Genomic DNA, 16,644 nt, shown 5'->3' with positions numbered 1-16,644 from the left:
GCTGGCTTTTTTAGATGTTTTTTAGCAAAGTCCAGTCTAGCCTTTTTCTTCTTGATGCTTATGAGTGGCTTGCACCGTGCAGTGAACCCTCTGTAGTTACTTTCATGCAGTCTTCTCTTTATGGTAGATTTGGATATTGATACGCCTACCTCCTGGAGAGTGTTGTTCACTTGGTTGGCTGTTGTGAAGGGGTTTCTCTTCACCATGGAGATTATTCTGCGATCATCCACCACTGTTGTCTTCCGTGGGCGCCCAGGTCTTTTTGCATTGATGAGTTCACCAGTGCTTTCTTTCTTTCTCAGGATGCACTAAACTGTAGATTTTGCCACTCCTAATATTGTAGCAATTTCTCGGATGGTTTTTTTCTGTTTTTGCAGCTTAAGGATGGCTTGTTTCACCTGCATGGAGAGCTCCTTTGACCGCATGTTTACTTCACAGCAAAACCTTCCAAATGCAAACACCACACCTCAAATCAACTCCAGGCCTTTTATCTGCTTAATTGAGAATGACAAAACGAAGGGATTGCCCACACCTGTCCATGAAATAGCCTTGGAGTCAATTGTCCAATTACTTTTGGTCCCTTTAAAAACAGGGTGGCACATGTTAAGGAGCTGAAACTCCTAAACCCTTCATCCAATTTTAATGTGGATCCCCTCAAATGAAAGCTGAAAGTCTGAACTTCAACTGCATCTGAATTGTTTTGTTTTAAAATTCATTGTGGTAATGTCTAGAACCAAAATTAGAAAAACGTTGTCTCTGTCCAAATATATATGGACCTAACCGTATATATCTATACATATATATATATATATATACACACACAAAAACATTTGTTCTAATTTTGGGAGACAAAGCAAAAATAATGGGGACTTCAATCTGAGATCCTGGTCTGGTGGTAATAAGTGTAAGTCTCCCTTAGAGGGATATTTGTTCAGAAGAATATGTATTATGGAGCTTTTCTGTGGAGTCTGACCAGACAATCTCTCCTTGGCTCCCCGTGTTCATCAGTAAGCGCCCATGACCCCGGTGCCTGCTCTCTAGTTGTCCTTTCTACACATTGATAGGTACTAACCGCTGTGTACTGGGTGCTCCCCACAACACCGTCCTTCCGGGTTCTGTGACTTCATCCGTCAGCCGTACATGTGCCTTTTTTTCCTCCTTTAGAGTCAAATGCAGAACTTGCTGCTTATTTTAGTGTTTATACCGAGGCGGATGTTGAGAGTTATCTCTATTTAAAGAAGAAGAAAAACACGGTAACCCGTCTTTTAGTAGATCAGGTTCTCTCCTCTTAGTGATCCCAGAGGATCCTGTCCAGGAGGGAGGCCGTGTCCTCACGGTGACATCATGAGCTCTCAAAAAACAATCACTGGTAAATGGTCACCGTCCTTCCCCCAATCTACATACAGTGATTTAGGAGAGAAGAAACCAATGGATGGAAATGTGGAGCTTTCTCCAGCTCCTCTGTGGTTCCATCCCTGGTGGAGACGAAACTTGGAGAAGTTGTGTTTCTTAGTACGGCTCCTTCATTGACTGATGAGGGTCTTCTCTGTCCCTCTCCTCAGGGTCCTCATCCTCCGAGTGCAGAGCAGAAAGCATTAGGCTTTGGTCTCGCTGATTATCACTTCATACTTGGGGCCCACAATGTGCTGGGACCTCGGTACCGGTGGTGAGGACCGCAACAATGTAATTTATTCACTGATACATAAACATAGAATTACCGGTTCTGAGAGACGAGTCTCATATATAGACAGATACACGGCAGGTCATGTATTCAGTCTCTGTGTCTCCACAGATGGATCCAGGGGGAGAAATCCACCAGAGAGATGTCCCTGTCCTCTGTATCCCCAGGACTGTCCAGAGGAGAATCACAATATCCCGGAGGATCATCAGGTAGATGACACTGAAGTCCCCACAGCATCTGACCATGATGTGATGGGATTTGAGCTCATCTTACATTTTTTCTTTTTAGGATGAAGATCTGATTAATATTAAGGTTGAAGTTATACATGGAGCACAAGAGGCGACCGCAATATGGGCCGATCAGCAGGGTGAGGAGGGAGACTGTCATGTCTGTTCTGTGGTCATCTACTACTACTTCCATCATTGCATGACACAATCTACAGTGGCATTTAAAAGTTTGGGCACCCCTGGTCAAAATTACTGTTATTGTGACCAGTTAAGCAAGTTGAAGATGAAATGATCTCTAAAAGACCTAAAGTTAAAGATGATACATTTCCTTTGTATTACCCTTGGACATTTGTGTGCTCAGATAACTTTGACCAATGATTCAGACCTTACTTAGCCTGTTAGGGTAAGGGCTCGTTCACTATCATCGTTAGGAAAGGCCAGCTTTATAAAAACCCTGCCTACTCTAACAATGTGCCAAATAAACAGCAGCCATGGCTTCTTCTAATCCGCTGTCTAGCACTCTGAAAATGGTGGAGGCCCACAAAGCAGGAGAAGGCTATGAGCGAAGCGTTTTCAAGTTGCCCTTTCCTCGGTTCAAAATGTAATAAAGAAATGTCAGTTAATAGAAACAGTGGAGGTCAAGATAAGGTCTGGAAGACCAAGCAAATTTTCAGTAGGATTGCTATAGAGGCAAATCAGAACCCCCTCCTGACTGCAAAAGACCTTCAGAAAGATTTAGCAGACTCTGGAGTTGTGGTACATTATTATACTCTTCAGAGACACCTGCACAAATATGGCCTTCATGGAAGAGTCATCAGAAGAAAACCTCTCCTGCGACCTCACCATGAAATTCAGCGTCAGAAGTATGCAAAAGTACATCTAAGAAGGTCTGATGCATTTTGGAAACAAGTCTTGTGGACCGATGAGGTTAAAATAGAGCAATGATAAAAGTTGTGTGGAGAAAAAGGGCACAGAATTTTAGGAAAAGAACATCTCGCCAACCATTAAGCATGGTGGTGGATCAATCCTGCTTTGGGGTTGTGTTGCAGCCAATGGCACAGGGAACGGGTAGAGGGAAGAATGGATTCCATGAAATTTCAGCAAATTCTTGATGCAAACATAACACCATGTTAAATGTAAAAGATGAAAATATATATAATTTATTATTTATTGTTTTGCCTAAAATACAAAGGAAATGTCATCTTTAACTTTAGGGCGTTTAGAGATTATTTCATCTTCAACTTAACTGTTCACAATAACAGTAATTTTGACCATTGGTGCCCAAACTTTTACATGTCACTGTATTCTGTCACTGTGTGTTTCCTACAGAAGGACTCATGGAAAGAAATCCACCAGAGAGATGTCCCCGTCCTCTGTATCCCCAGGGCTGTCCAGAAGAGAATCACAACATCCCGGAGAGTCATCAGGTAGACGGTGCTGAGCCCTGTACCGGATCTGTATATGGGGGGACATTTCTGATCGAGGTCATAGATGTCACAGATTTTGGTGGTTTCTTGTATTGTGCTGATTGTTACATCTGATATATCAGGAGGAAGATCCGACTAAGAATAAAGTGAAGGATGAGACAGAAGAAGAAGTGATGACGAGGAGGGATCAGCCGTGTGTGAGTGACGGGAAGGAGGAGATTCCTGTAGATGTTTCCACAGGTATGTAATAATGACCGGCGTGTGATGATGATGACTGGCGTATGACGATGATGATTGGCATGTGACTATGATTAGCGGCGTATGACGATGATTGGCATGTGACTATGATTAGCGGCGTGTGATGATGATGACTGGCGTATGACGATGATGATTGGCATGTGACTATGATTAGCGGCGTGTGATGATGATGACTGGCGTATGACGATGATGATTGGCATGTGACTATGATTAGCGGTGTGTGATGATGATGATTGGCGTATGACGATGATGATTGGCATGTGACTATGATTAGCGGCGTGTGATGATGACCGGTGTGTGATATTGTATGAGGTCTCCGGTGCAGTGAAGCTTTATCCGCCGTCCACATCACAGCAGAAGCGTCCGGTGATGGCGCGGCTGCTCTTGTACAGAGTCCGGTTGCGCACCGATGAATAACTGGGCCGCATTCACACCTCTTAATGATTTAATAAGCACATTTTTAATTTTCCTAATTGTGTTTTTTAATATTACTTCCATCTTTTACTTTCATATTATTCTTACACAAGTCTCATGCTGCCATATAAATGACTGAGCTTGCGATTCGGACAGAACCCCGGGGGAAGATTCCATATAATGAGGCGCTGTGGACGCCGTCTGGCCTATGATCCAGTGATGTCCATCTTTTTCAGCGTGCATAAAAGCGCAGTCGACCAGAGGCTAGACGGAGTCCGGTGTAACTCTGCTGCCTCATTATTCTGAATGGATCCCTCGGGGGTGTCATCTGAATCGTGTATTTTGTAGATTTAGATGGAAACCCCGATGTACAGTGGGTACGGAAAGTATTCAGACCCCTTTACATTTTTCACTCTTTGTTTTATTGCAGCTATTCGGTAAGTTCTAAAAAGTTCATTTTTTTCTCATTATAGTACACTCTGCACCCCATCTTGACTGAAAAAAAACAGAAATGTAGACATTTTTGCAAATTTATTAAAAAAGAAAAACTGAAATATCACATGGTCATAAGTATTCAGACCCTTTGCTCAGTATTGAATAGAAGCCCCTTTTGAGCTAGTACAGCCATGAGTCTTCTTGGGAATGATGTAACAAGTTTTTCACACCTGGATTTAGGGATCTTCTGCCATTCTTCCTTGCAGATCCTCTCCAGTTCCATCAGGTTGGATGGTGAACGTTGGTGGACAGCCATTTTCAGGTCTCTCCAGAGATGCTCAATTGGGTTTAGGTCAGGGCTCTGGCTGGGCCAGTCAAGAATGGTCACAGAATTGTTCTGAAGCCACTCCTTTGTCATTTTAGCTGTGTGCTTAGGGTTATTGTCTTGTTGGAAGGTGAACCTTCGGCCAAGTCTGAGGTCCAGAGCACTCTGGAAGAGGTTTTCATCCAGGATATCTCTGTACTTGGCTGCATTCATGTTTCCTTCAATTGCAACCAGTCATCCTGTCTTTGCAGCTGAAAAATACCCCCATACCATGATGCTGCCTCCACCATGTTTCACTGTAGGGATTGTATTGGGCAGGTCATGAGCAGTGCCAGGTTTTCTCCACACATACCGCTTAGAATTATCACCAAAAAGTTCTATCTTCATCTCATCAGACCAGAGAATCTTATTTTTCATAGTCTGTGAGTCCTTCATGTGTTTTGAGCAAACTCTATGCGGGCTTTCATATGTCTTGCACTGAGGAGAGGCTTCCATCTGGCCACTCTGCCATAAAGGCCCGACTGGTGGAGGGCTGCAGTGATCGTTGACTTTGTGGAACTTTCTCCAATCTCCCTACTGCATCTCTGGAGCTCAGCCACAGTGATCTTGGGGGTTTTCTTTACCTCTTCTCCCACGATTGCTCAGTTTGGCTGGACGGCCAGGTCTAGGAAGACTTCTTGTGGTCCCAAACTTCTTCCATTTAAGGATTATGGAGGCCACTGTGCTCTTAGGAACCTTAAGTAATTCAGAAATACTTTTGTAACCTTGGCCACATCTGTGCCTTGCCACAATTCTGTCTCTGAGCTCCTTGGGCAGTTCCTTTGAGCTGATGATTCTCATTTGGTCTGACATGCACTGTGAGCGGTGACGTCTTATATAGACAGGTGTGTGTCTTTCCAAATCAAGTCCTATCAGTTTAATTAAACACAGCTGGACTCCAATGAAGGAGTAGAACCATCTCAAGGAGGATCACAAGGAAATAGACAGCACGTGACTTAAATATGAGTGTCTGAGCAAAGGGTCTGAATACTTATGACCATGTGATATTTCAGTTTTTCTTTTTTAATACATTTGCAAATTTGTCTGCATTTTTGCTTTTTTTCAGTCAAGATGGGGTGCAGAGTGTACTTTAATGAGAAAAATAAATGAACTTTTTAGAATTTACCAAATGGCTGCAATGAAACAAAGAGTGAAAAACTTTAAGGGGTCTGAATACTTCCCGTACCCACTGTAAGTGTTCAGCGTACAGCACAGGATAAATATGATCCAAAATGTTCTGTACCCCAAAATGCCACCAAGAGCTTCTACTCAACCCACAAAAAACAAGTCTCCACTCAGGTTCATCATCTGTAAACAGTAATATAGGGGGTGTCCATATTACTGGTAGCACAAAGGCTCTGGAAAAGTGACGTGGCTCCCACTTAAAGAAATCCAGTGACATCTGCGCTCCCAAATCCAAATGCCCCCTCCTCCTGGGCCCCACCGTGTGCAGTTAGCATCCACATGTTTGGCATTACTGTAGCGAGGAGAGCCAATTTATTTCTCCAGAAAGCACTAGCTGGGAATCATGTACTGGGCGCTACAACGTAAGGGCACCACAATGTACCGGACACTACAATGTACTGGCCACTATAATGAAATATTTGCATTTTCACTTCGCAACATCCATTACTGCTCGTTTCTGGAAAGCACCCATGGAGTCAAATTCATCACTACACCTGTAGATACATTTCCATAGGGGTGTAATTTCCAAACTGGTGTCACTTGAGGGGGGATTCTGCTCTTCTGCCACTTTGGGGCTCTCTATATGGAGTCTGCAAACTGTTCTACTAAAGTTTGTTCTCCAAGAGTCAAGTAGCGCTCCGTCCCTCCCGAGTCTCGCCATGTGGCTAAGCAGTACTGTACAGCCACATATGGGGTATTGCCCCGTTCAGCAGAAATTGTATAAAATTATGACGTCATTTTTACCCATTTTCCCTTGTGAAAATGTAAAATCTGGGGCTAAAATAACATTATAGTGGTAAAAATGTAATTTTTTTTTCTTCACCGTTCAATTGTATAACATTTTGTGAATCACAATTACCTTGCATTCATTGGGAAAGTGCGCGGTGGATGCTGGATGTGACGCGCGGTGAAACCCCACCCACAGCCCGGCATCCACCGCGGGGATCGCATCACCGAGTCACGCCTCACTTGACGTGACATCAGCGGAAGCAAGAGCCGGCTGCAGCCGGGGGTCGCGTGATGCCGGTGAGTGGCCAGCGATAGCGCCGCTCACAGGCAATAAAGACAAAGCTAGGTAATTAAAAGAAATCTTCTCTCAACGGGTTAATTACATTGGGGGAATTTTTAATAGTAGTGGACAACTTCTTTAATTACGTGGACACTTTTCTATACTAAGGGCAAGATACGAAGCTTGAGAGTGAAATGGCACTGGAGGTACATTAAGGGAACCTGTCATCAGTAATTACCACTTAAAGAACTATTTGCTGTCTAATCTCTGCCACCATTGACTTGTGCCAATGTCACCAGTTTATAAGTGTCATTCACTTTACCCGTCATTGTGTTAATGTTATGGCATGTAGTTGTCCTCCTTATTCCCGGTACTTTCACTGACGAGGGTCTTCATTGTGAGCTCCAGAAAATACATTCAGAAATCTCTTTTGTGTTGAAGAAAAAACTCATATCTAATTTATCTTTCCTCCTTATAGGAAATCCTTGTGAGAATAACGGTTCATCACTAAATTGTAAAAAAGAAGATATCAGGAAGCACTCTAATGGAGGAAACCTCATCACCCTTCCTGCACCTCCTGGACTTCACAGCACTTCACTTTCTTATAATCCTCCTAATCATGAGGAATCATCTCCTGAGCAATCTCACATTGTTACCAAAAGTCCAGGGGGCAAAGTGGATTCAAGATTTCAGTGTGACAAGCAATTTACAAAAAGCTCAGATTTTTTAACACACAGAAAACACAAAGGTAAAAAGCCATACTCCTGTTCAGAATGTGGGAAATGCTTTACATATAAATCACAATTTGTTATACATGAGAGAAATCGCACAGGAGAGAAGCCATATTCATGTTCAGAATGTGGGAAATCTTTTATGCAGAAATCAAATCTTTCTGTTCATAAGAGAATTCACACAAGAGAAAAGCCATATTCATGTTCAGAATGTGGGAAATGCTTTACAGGTAAAGGGAATCTTATTACACATCAGAAAATTCACACAGGAGAAAAGCCGTATTCATGTTCAGAATGTGGGAAATCTTTTATACATAAATCACACCTTGTAAAACATGAGAGAAGTCATACGGGAAAGAAAGTGTAATTATGTTCACTGTGTTATATAAAGTTTAATAAACATTGTTCAGCATAAATGAGTACACCCCCTTTAATGAGTAAGATTTTATTTAATAGCTCACTGAACACAAGATCAATTTCTACAATTTTGCCAACACTAAGTTTCATAGAACATTTTTTTTGTAATCAAAACATGAAAGTAAGGTTATTAATATAACTATCATTACAAAATCTTCAGTTTTACTCAAATTAGTTGATGCAAAAATGAGTACACCCCACATCAAAAGCTACTACATCTATTATTTTGTATGGCCTCCATAATTTTAAAGGACGGCACCAAGTTTTCTAGGCCTGGAATGAACAACTTAGTGACAATACTATATCTATCTTTTATCTCTTTTTCGATAACGAGCTCTTAGAGCCTGGATGCTGGATGGAGCGATGACAACTTGTCTCTTCAGAATTCCCCATAGGTGTTTGGTTGGGTTCAGATCAGGAGACACTTGGCCACTGAATCACTGTCACCCTGTTCTTCAGAAATGTAACATTTAGGAGAGGCTTTCTATGTGGACAACACCCATGTCTGCCATTCCTCTATAGAAAACATTGTCTGCTTTCAGCTCATCTCTCAATGCTTGGATGAAAAATCACAGTTGGGAAGGAATGGACGGGACAAAGAAAGTTACTGATAATCCAGCACTTGTTTTCCGATGTGAATAAAACCAAAAACTTTTATTGAACAAATCAAATTAAAATCATAGAAACATTAAAAAACAGATAGGAGCAAAACATCTCTGCGTTTCTACCTGGTATTTGTGTTCAGTTCTTCTTCATGACATAATAAATCACCAGTAACCGGCTTCTTATACACATCATAGGGTCTAATGCACAGCGGAGACCCCCAGACCCAAATGGACATGTGCAAGTATGTCTACATTACCCCTATGGACGATCATATGTCCACAACAAAAAGCATCCGTGCAATAGAAGAATGAAGTGTCTGCATCTATAATGTGTATATTATGTATAATTACTATAAAAGAGGAAAAAACACAATTCAGTAAATGGATACAAGGTCTGAAGGAAGCTTCATATCACTGGGGAATCTGGAGTCCAATTCCAGAATCCACAAGGCTTCTCGGGGGTGTACTTTTTATACCAATCTCCCCCTTAGCTGGTCTGGTGACATATTCAATACCCACAACTGTAAAGTGATTAATCCCTATTGTGTTGTATGAGATGTTGTGATGCTGCAGATGTATTACGTGTTGTGGGGCCAAGAACGTCCCTAACGTGTCCCCCAATGCGGTGACGTAAGGGTCTGACCGTGCCCCCCACATATTGCAGCAGACAAGCTTCACATTGTATGGTGTCAATGACGTGTGGAGCTACAACTAATGAGATGTCGGATATTATAGGGTTTATTATGGTTAGTAGATGCAGACATTTTTGCTTTGTGCACAGACTTGCACAAACCACATTTATTTCTCCCACATTCAATGAAACCTTTGGTGTTTGTCCTCCACGTGTCAGTTGTCTTTCTTGTTGCTGGATCCTTGTCAGTGTATAACATAGGTAAATGTTTTCTGGTAATATTCACTATATTATAGGAATCTTCTCTGCAGCCAGTATTGAATGTATCTCTAGACTGATGGATGTTTCCTTCTTTGTGAGTTTTCGGTAATGTATGAAATATTGGACATTGTGGGCGATTTTCCTTTAATCGTTCTGTTTGGCATTAAGTACAGCCGATACCAAACCCTCCTCCAAAAGACAATGTAAGGGGGTATTGTATGAATTAGTAGGATCTCCATCTAGAGTGCGGCATATATTAGTATCGTCATCCATGTTCATAACCTCCGGCTCATACAACCCACTATCCAGAGCTGTGATCGAGCCCCCTTTATCTGCAGCTCTAATGACTTTATTAGGGCTGTGCTCAGGGCCGTATCTGGCATTCATGCTGCCCTAGGCACTTTAAGTGGTCACGCCCCCTACTGGTAACTCATACTAAAAGTGCTCATACCCTTTAGGCCCCCTTCACACGTACCGGAGACACACACGTGTACACCCATTATAATCTATAGGCTGCGCACATGGTCACACGGACCGGACATGTCCGTTTTTTGCCGGCAGCTCTGACGTCAGTACGTCCTGCACACAGATGACATAAAGTGTGACATCCGCACACACGTCTGTGTGACACGTGCCGGAAGAGAGCGCAGAATAGAAATGACAGATATTTAGGTGTTAGATGTGCAAAGATTGAGATAGATGATCGATATCCGTGAGATATATAATTACTGCCCTGTGTGTGGAGTTTACTGTACTTGTGTTTAGCTAATAAATTAAAAAAGAGATGTGGAGTCCTCCCTATTTTTGATAACCAGCAAAGGTAAAGCAGACAGCTGTGAGCGGATATTATCAGGGTGGGAAGGTCCTCGGTTACTGGGCCCTTCCCAGCCTAAAAATACCAGCCCGCAGCCGCCTCAGAAATGGCGCACCAATTCAGGTGCTTTGCACGGCTCTTCACGATTGCCCTGGTGCGGTGGCGATCGGGGTAATGGTGGTTAGGGTTGATGACAGCTGTGATTTGTCATAAAACACAGCTGTCTAAAAGCCCTCAGGTTAGTAATGGAGAGGGAAAGGAAAGAGATCCCGGCACTCACCTGTAGTCAATCATTTATTCCACATCCACAAATCTGCAAAACGTTTCAGCTCCTCCAGAGCTTTTCTCAATTGTGGCCAATCACATAGAAATACAACATTTATATAGAAAAAAACAAGGAAATGACATCACAATGAAATAAAAAATGAAGAAAACCACAAACATTCATATAATCATATAAGTCTCATTATATAAAATATACACTGCTCAAAAAAATAAAGGGAACACTTACACAACAGAATATAACTCCAAGTGATCAAACTTCTCTGAAACCAAACTGTCCACTTAGGAAGCAACACTGATTGACAATCAATTTCACATGCTGTTATACAAATGGAATAGACAATGGATGGAAATTATTGTCAATTATCAAGACACCCTCAATAAAGGAGTGGTTCTGCAGGTGGGGACCACAGACCACATCTCAGTACAATGCTTTCTGGCTGATGTTTTGGTCAGTTTTGAATATTGGTTGTACTTTCACACTCATGGTAGCATGAGACGGACTCTACAACCCACAGAAGTTGCTCAGGTAGTGCAGCTCATCCAAGATGGCACATCAATGCAAGCTGTGGCAAGAAGATTTGCTGTGTCTGTCAGCGTAGTGTCCAGAGGCTGGAGGCGGTACCAGGAGACAGGCCAGTACACCAGGAGACGTGGGGCGCCATAGGAGGGCAACAACCCAGCAGCAGGACCGCTACCTCCACCTTTGTGCAAGGAGGAGCACTGCCAGAGCCCTGCAAAATGACCTCCAGCAGGCCACAAATGTGCATGTGGCTGCACAAACGGTTATAAACCGACTCCATGAAGGTGGTATGAGGGCCCGACGTCCACAGATGGGGGTTGTGCTCACAGCCCAACACCGTGCAGGGCGCTTGGCATTTGCCACAGAACACCAGGATTGGCAAAGTCGCCACTGACGCCCTGTGCTCTTCACAGATGAAAGCAGGTTCACACTGAGCACATGTGACAGGCGTGACAGAGTCTGGAAACGCCGTGGAGAGCGATCTGCTGCCTGCAACATCCTTCAGCATGACCGGTTTGGCAGTGGGTCAGTACTGGTGTGGGGTGGCATTTCTTTGGAGGGCCGCACAGCCCTCCATGTGCTCGCCAGAGGTAGCCTGACTCTCATTAGGTACCAAGATGAGATCCTCAGACCCCTTGTAAGACCGTATGCTGGTGTGATTGGCCCTGGGTTCCTCCTAATGCAGGACAATGCCAGACCTCATGTGGCTGGAGTGTGTCAACAGTTCCTGCAAGATGAAGGCATTGAAGCTATGGACTGGCCGCCCGTTCCCCCAGACCTGAATCCGATTGAGCACATCATGTCTCGCTCCATCCACCGTTGTCACGTTGCACCCCAGACTGTCCAGGAGTTGGCGGATGCTTTAGTCCAGGTCTGGGAGGAGATCCCACAGGAGACCATCCGCAACCTCATCAGGAGCATGCCCAGGCGTTGTAGGGAGGTCATACAGGCACGTGGAGGCCACACACAATACTCAGCCTCATCAGGAGCATGCCCAGGCATTGTAGGGAGGTCATACAGGCACGTGGAGGCCACACACAATACTCAGCCTCATCAGGAGCATGCCCAGGCGTTGTAGGGAGGTCATACAGGCACGTGGAGGCCACACACAATACTGAGCCTCATCAGGAGCATGGCCAGGCATTGTAGGGAGGTCATACAGGCACGTGGAGGCCACACACAATACTGAGCCTCATCAGGAGCATGCCCAGGCGTTGTAGGCAGGTCATACAGGCACGTGGAGGCCACACACAATACTCAGCCTCATCAGGAGCATGCCCAGGCGTTGTAGGGAGGTCATACAGGCACGTGGAGGCCACACACAATACTCAGCCTCATCAGGAGCATGCCCAGGCGTTGTAGGGAGGTCATACAGGCACGTGGAGGCCACACACAATACTGAGCCTCATCAGGAGCATGCCCAGGTGTTGTAGGGAGGTCATACAGGCACGTGGAGGCCACACACAATACTCAGCCTCATCAGGAGCATGCCCAGGCGTTGTAGGGAGGTCATACAGGCACGTGGAGGCCACACACAATACTCAGCCTCATCAGGAGCATGCCCAGGTGTTGTAGGGAGGTCATACAGGCACGTGGAGGCCACACACAATACTGAGCCTCATCAGGAGCATGCCCAGGTGTTGTAGGGAGGTCATACAGGCACGTGGAGGCCACACACAATACTCAGCCTCATCAGGAGCATGCCCAGGCGTTGTAGGGAGGTCATACAGGCACGTGGAGGCCACACACAATACTGAGCCTCATTTTGACTTGTTTTAAGGACATTACATCAAAGTTGGATCAGCCTGTAATGTGTTTTTCCACTTTGTACAGAACAAAGTATTCAATGAGAATATTTCATTCATTCAGATCTAGGATGGGTATTTCAGTGTTCCCTTTATTTTTTTGAGCAGTGTATATACGCAAAGATGAAAAAACGTCCATAACAAAGTATAATAACTATCAAATTAAATATTTTATTTTACACCAATACACATTGCCACAAATATATATATAGGCGTATATACAGTGCTGGCCAAAAGTACTCAGTTTCTTCCTGAAAATGATTGCAATCACAAATTCTTTGGTATTATTATCTTCATTTAATTTGCTTGCAAGGAAAAAACACAAAAGAGAATGAAGCAAAAATCAAATCATTGATCATTTCACACAAAACTCCAAAAAAGGGCCGGACAAAAGTATTGGCACCCTCAGCCTAATACTTGGTTGCACAACCTTTAGCCAAAATAACTGGGAACAACTGCTTCCGGTAACCATCAATGAGTTTCTTACAATGCTCTGCTGGAATTGTAGACCATTCTTCTTTGGCAAACTGCTCCAGGTCCCTGATATTTGAAGGGTGCCTTCTCCAAACTGCCATTTTGAGATCTCTCCACAGGTGTTCTATGGGATTTAGGTCTGGACTCATTGCTGGCCACCTTAGAAGTCTCCAGTGCTTTCTCTAAAACCATTTTATAGTGCCTTTGGAAGTGTGTTTTAGGTCATTGTCCTGCTGGAAGACCCATGACCTCTGAGGGAGACCCAGCTTTCTCACACTGGGCCCTACATTATGCTGCAAAATTTGTTAGTAGTCTTCAGACTTCATAATGCCATGCACACGGTCAAGCAGTTCAGTGCCAGAGGCAGCAAAGCAACCCCAAAACATCAGGGAACCTCCGCCATGTTTGACTGTAGGGACCGTGTTCTTTTCTTTGAATACCTCTTTTTTTTCCTGTACACTCTATGTTGATGCTTTTTCCCAAAAAGCTCTACTTTTGTCTCATCTGACCAGAGAACATTCTTCCAAAACGTTTTAGGCTTTCTCAGGTAAGTTTTGGCAAACTCCAGCCTGGCTTTTTTATGTCTCGGGGTAAGAAGTGGGGTCTTCCTGGGTATCCTACCATACAGTCCCTTTTCATTCAGACACCGACGGATAGTACTGGTTGACACTGTTGTACCTTCGGACTGCAGGGCAGCTTGAACTTGTTTGGATGTTAGTCGAGGTTCTTTATCCACCATCCGCACAATCTTGCGTTGAAATCTCTCGTCAATTTTTCTTTTCCGTCCACATCTAGGGAGGTTAGCCACAGTGCCATGGGCTTTACACTTCTTGATGACACTGCGCACGGAAGACACAGGAACATTCAGGTCTTTGGAGATGGACTTGTAGCTTTGAGATTGCTCATGCTTCCTCACAATTTGGTTTCTCAAGTCCTCAGACAGTTCTTTGGTCTTCTTTCTTTTCTCCATGCTCAATGGGGTACACACAAGGACACAGGACAGAGGTTGAGTCAACTTTAATCCTTGTTAACTGGCTGCAAGTGTGATTTAGTTATTGCCAACACCTGTTAGGTGCCACAGGTAAGTTACAGGTGCTGTTAATTACACGAATTAGAGAAGCATCACATGATTTTTAAAAGGGTGCCAATACTTTTGTCCACCCCCTTTTTTAGGTTTGGTGTGGAATTATATCCAATTTGGCTTTAGGACAATTCTTTTTGTGTTTTTTCATTGAAGACAAATTAAATGAAGAGAATAATACCAAAGAATTTGTGATTGCAATCCTTTTCAGGAAGAAACTGAGTATTATCTGACAGAATTGCAGGGGTGCCAATACTTTTGGCAAGCACTGTAGGAAATGCAAAAAAAACATACTAATAAGTTTTACTTATATAGCGCCAACATATTCCGCAGCACTTTACAATTAAGCGGGGACATGTACAGACAATAAATTCAATACAAGGTAAGACAGTTTAAACAGTTACATTAGGAGCGAGGGTCCGGCCGCTCGCACGCTTACAATCTACAAGGGAATGGGGGGACACAGTAGGTGAAAAGTGCTTGTTATTTCAGGTCTGGCAATTATAATAAATAGGGATTTTCATATAAAGCTGCATGATCCGGTCATCAGCCCGTATGTATAAGTGCAATAATCAAGTATCGAGTGCAGTTATCGTGTGCATGGAGGGTGTGGAGACAGATGAATAGTAGGGAGCAGATTCTGAATAATATTTAGAAGGAGGAAAAAGGGGAAAGTTGGTTTACTGAGTAGTTGAGGTGGTCGGCTTGTTTAAAGAGATGGGTTTTTAAAGCGCGCTTGAAGACATGGGGGCTAGGCATCAGTCGGTTCTTCTAGGGTAGAGCATTCCAGAGAACTGGCACAGCACGAGAGAAGTCTTGGAGACGGAGGTGCGAGGTTCAAATTATGAGGGATGTTAGTCTTAGGTCATTTGTAGAACGGAGGGCACGTGTAGGGCGATAGGCAGAGATGAGAGAAGAGATATAAGGTGGTGCCGAACTGTGGAGAGCTTTGTGGGTGACAGCTATGAGTTTATATTGGACCCTGTAGCGAATGGGCAACCAGTGTAATGACTGGCACAAGATGGAGGCATCGGTGAAGCGGCTGGACAGAAATACGACCCTGGCTGCTGCATTCAGGACAGATTGGAGAGGAGAAAGTTTGGTAAGAGGGAGACCGATCAGAAGAGAGTTGCGGTAGTCCAGACGGGAGTGAATAAGAGCGACAGTAAGAGTTTTAGCAGTTTCAAAGGTGAGAAAAGGTCGGATTCTGGAGATGTTTTTAAGATGCAGGTGACAAGAGCGAGTGAGTGATCGGATATAGGGAGTAAAGGAAAGGTTAGTGTCAAATATGACCCCAAGGCAGCGAACGTGCTACTGGGAGTTATGGTTGAACCATCCAAGGTAATTTCAATGTCAGGTAGAGTTGGGTTAGTAGAGGGGAGAAACACAAGAAGTTCAGTTTTGTAGAGATTCAGTTTAAGATAGAGGGAGGACATGATGTTAGAGACAGCGGACAGACAATTCTTAGTATTTTGTATTAGGGTAGGGGTGATGTCAGGGGAAGAGGTGTCAGCATAGAGATGATACTGGAACCCAAATCTGCTGATTGTTAGTCCAATAGGGGCAGTGTATAGAGAGAAGAGGAGGGGGCATAGGACTGATCCCTGCGGGACACCGATAGTAAGGGGACGAGTAGAGGAAGAGGAGCCGGCAAAAGATACAGTGAAGGAGCGGTCAGAGATGTAGGAGGAGAACAGTTTCCTGGAGGCCTATAGAGCGGAGCATAGTGAGGAGGAGCTGGTGATCCACAGTGTCAAATGCAGCCGAGAGATCCAGGAGAATCAGCAGGGAGCAGTGACCTTTGGATTTAGCTGTTAGTAGATCATTAGAGACTTTAGTGAGGGTAGTTTCAGTGGAGTGTAAGGAGCGGAAACCAGATTGTAGAGGGTCGAGGAGAGAGTTATCTGAGAGATAGCGGATTAGACGGGAGTGGACCAAGCGTTCCAGGAGTTTAGAGATTTAAGGAAGATTAGAGACAGGTCTGTAGTTAGCAGCGCAGTTCTGGTCCAGGGATGGCTTT

At 44.0% G+C, this 16,644-nt stretch overlaps 1 protein-coding gene across 1 annotated transcript in view; it reads left to right on the top strand.

Moving 5' to 3' along the window:
• LOC141220384 (uncharacterized) overlaps nt 1-16,644 on the top strand; it is an 87,974-nt gene that overhangs the window by 6,788 nt on the left and 64,542 nt on the right. The window contains exons 4-6 of the mRNA XM_073666317.1: nt 1,793-1,890; nt 1,970-2,048; nt 3,238-3,335. Of these exons, the coding sequence (XP_073522418.1) occupies nt 1,793-1,890; nt 1,970-2,048; nt 3,238-3,335 (275 nt within the window). The remainder of the gene's footprint in view (nt 1-1,792; nt 1,891-1,969; nt 2,049-3,237; nt 3,336-16,644) is intronic.

Source organism: Phyllobates terribilis, unplaced genomic scaffold (genome assembly GCF_046119375.1).
Source record: "Phyllobates terribilis strain yellow unplaced genomic scaffold, ASM4611937v1 Scaffold_291__1_contigs__length_2406647, whole genome shotgun sequence".
Classification (NCBI taxonomy): domain Eukaryota; kingdom Metazoa; phylum Chordata; class Amphibia; order Anura; family Dendrobatidae; genus Phyllobates; species Phyllobates terribilis.
This window is presented reverse-complemented; position numbering and strand designations above follow the sequence as displayed.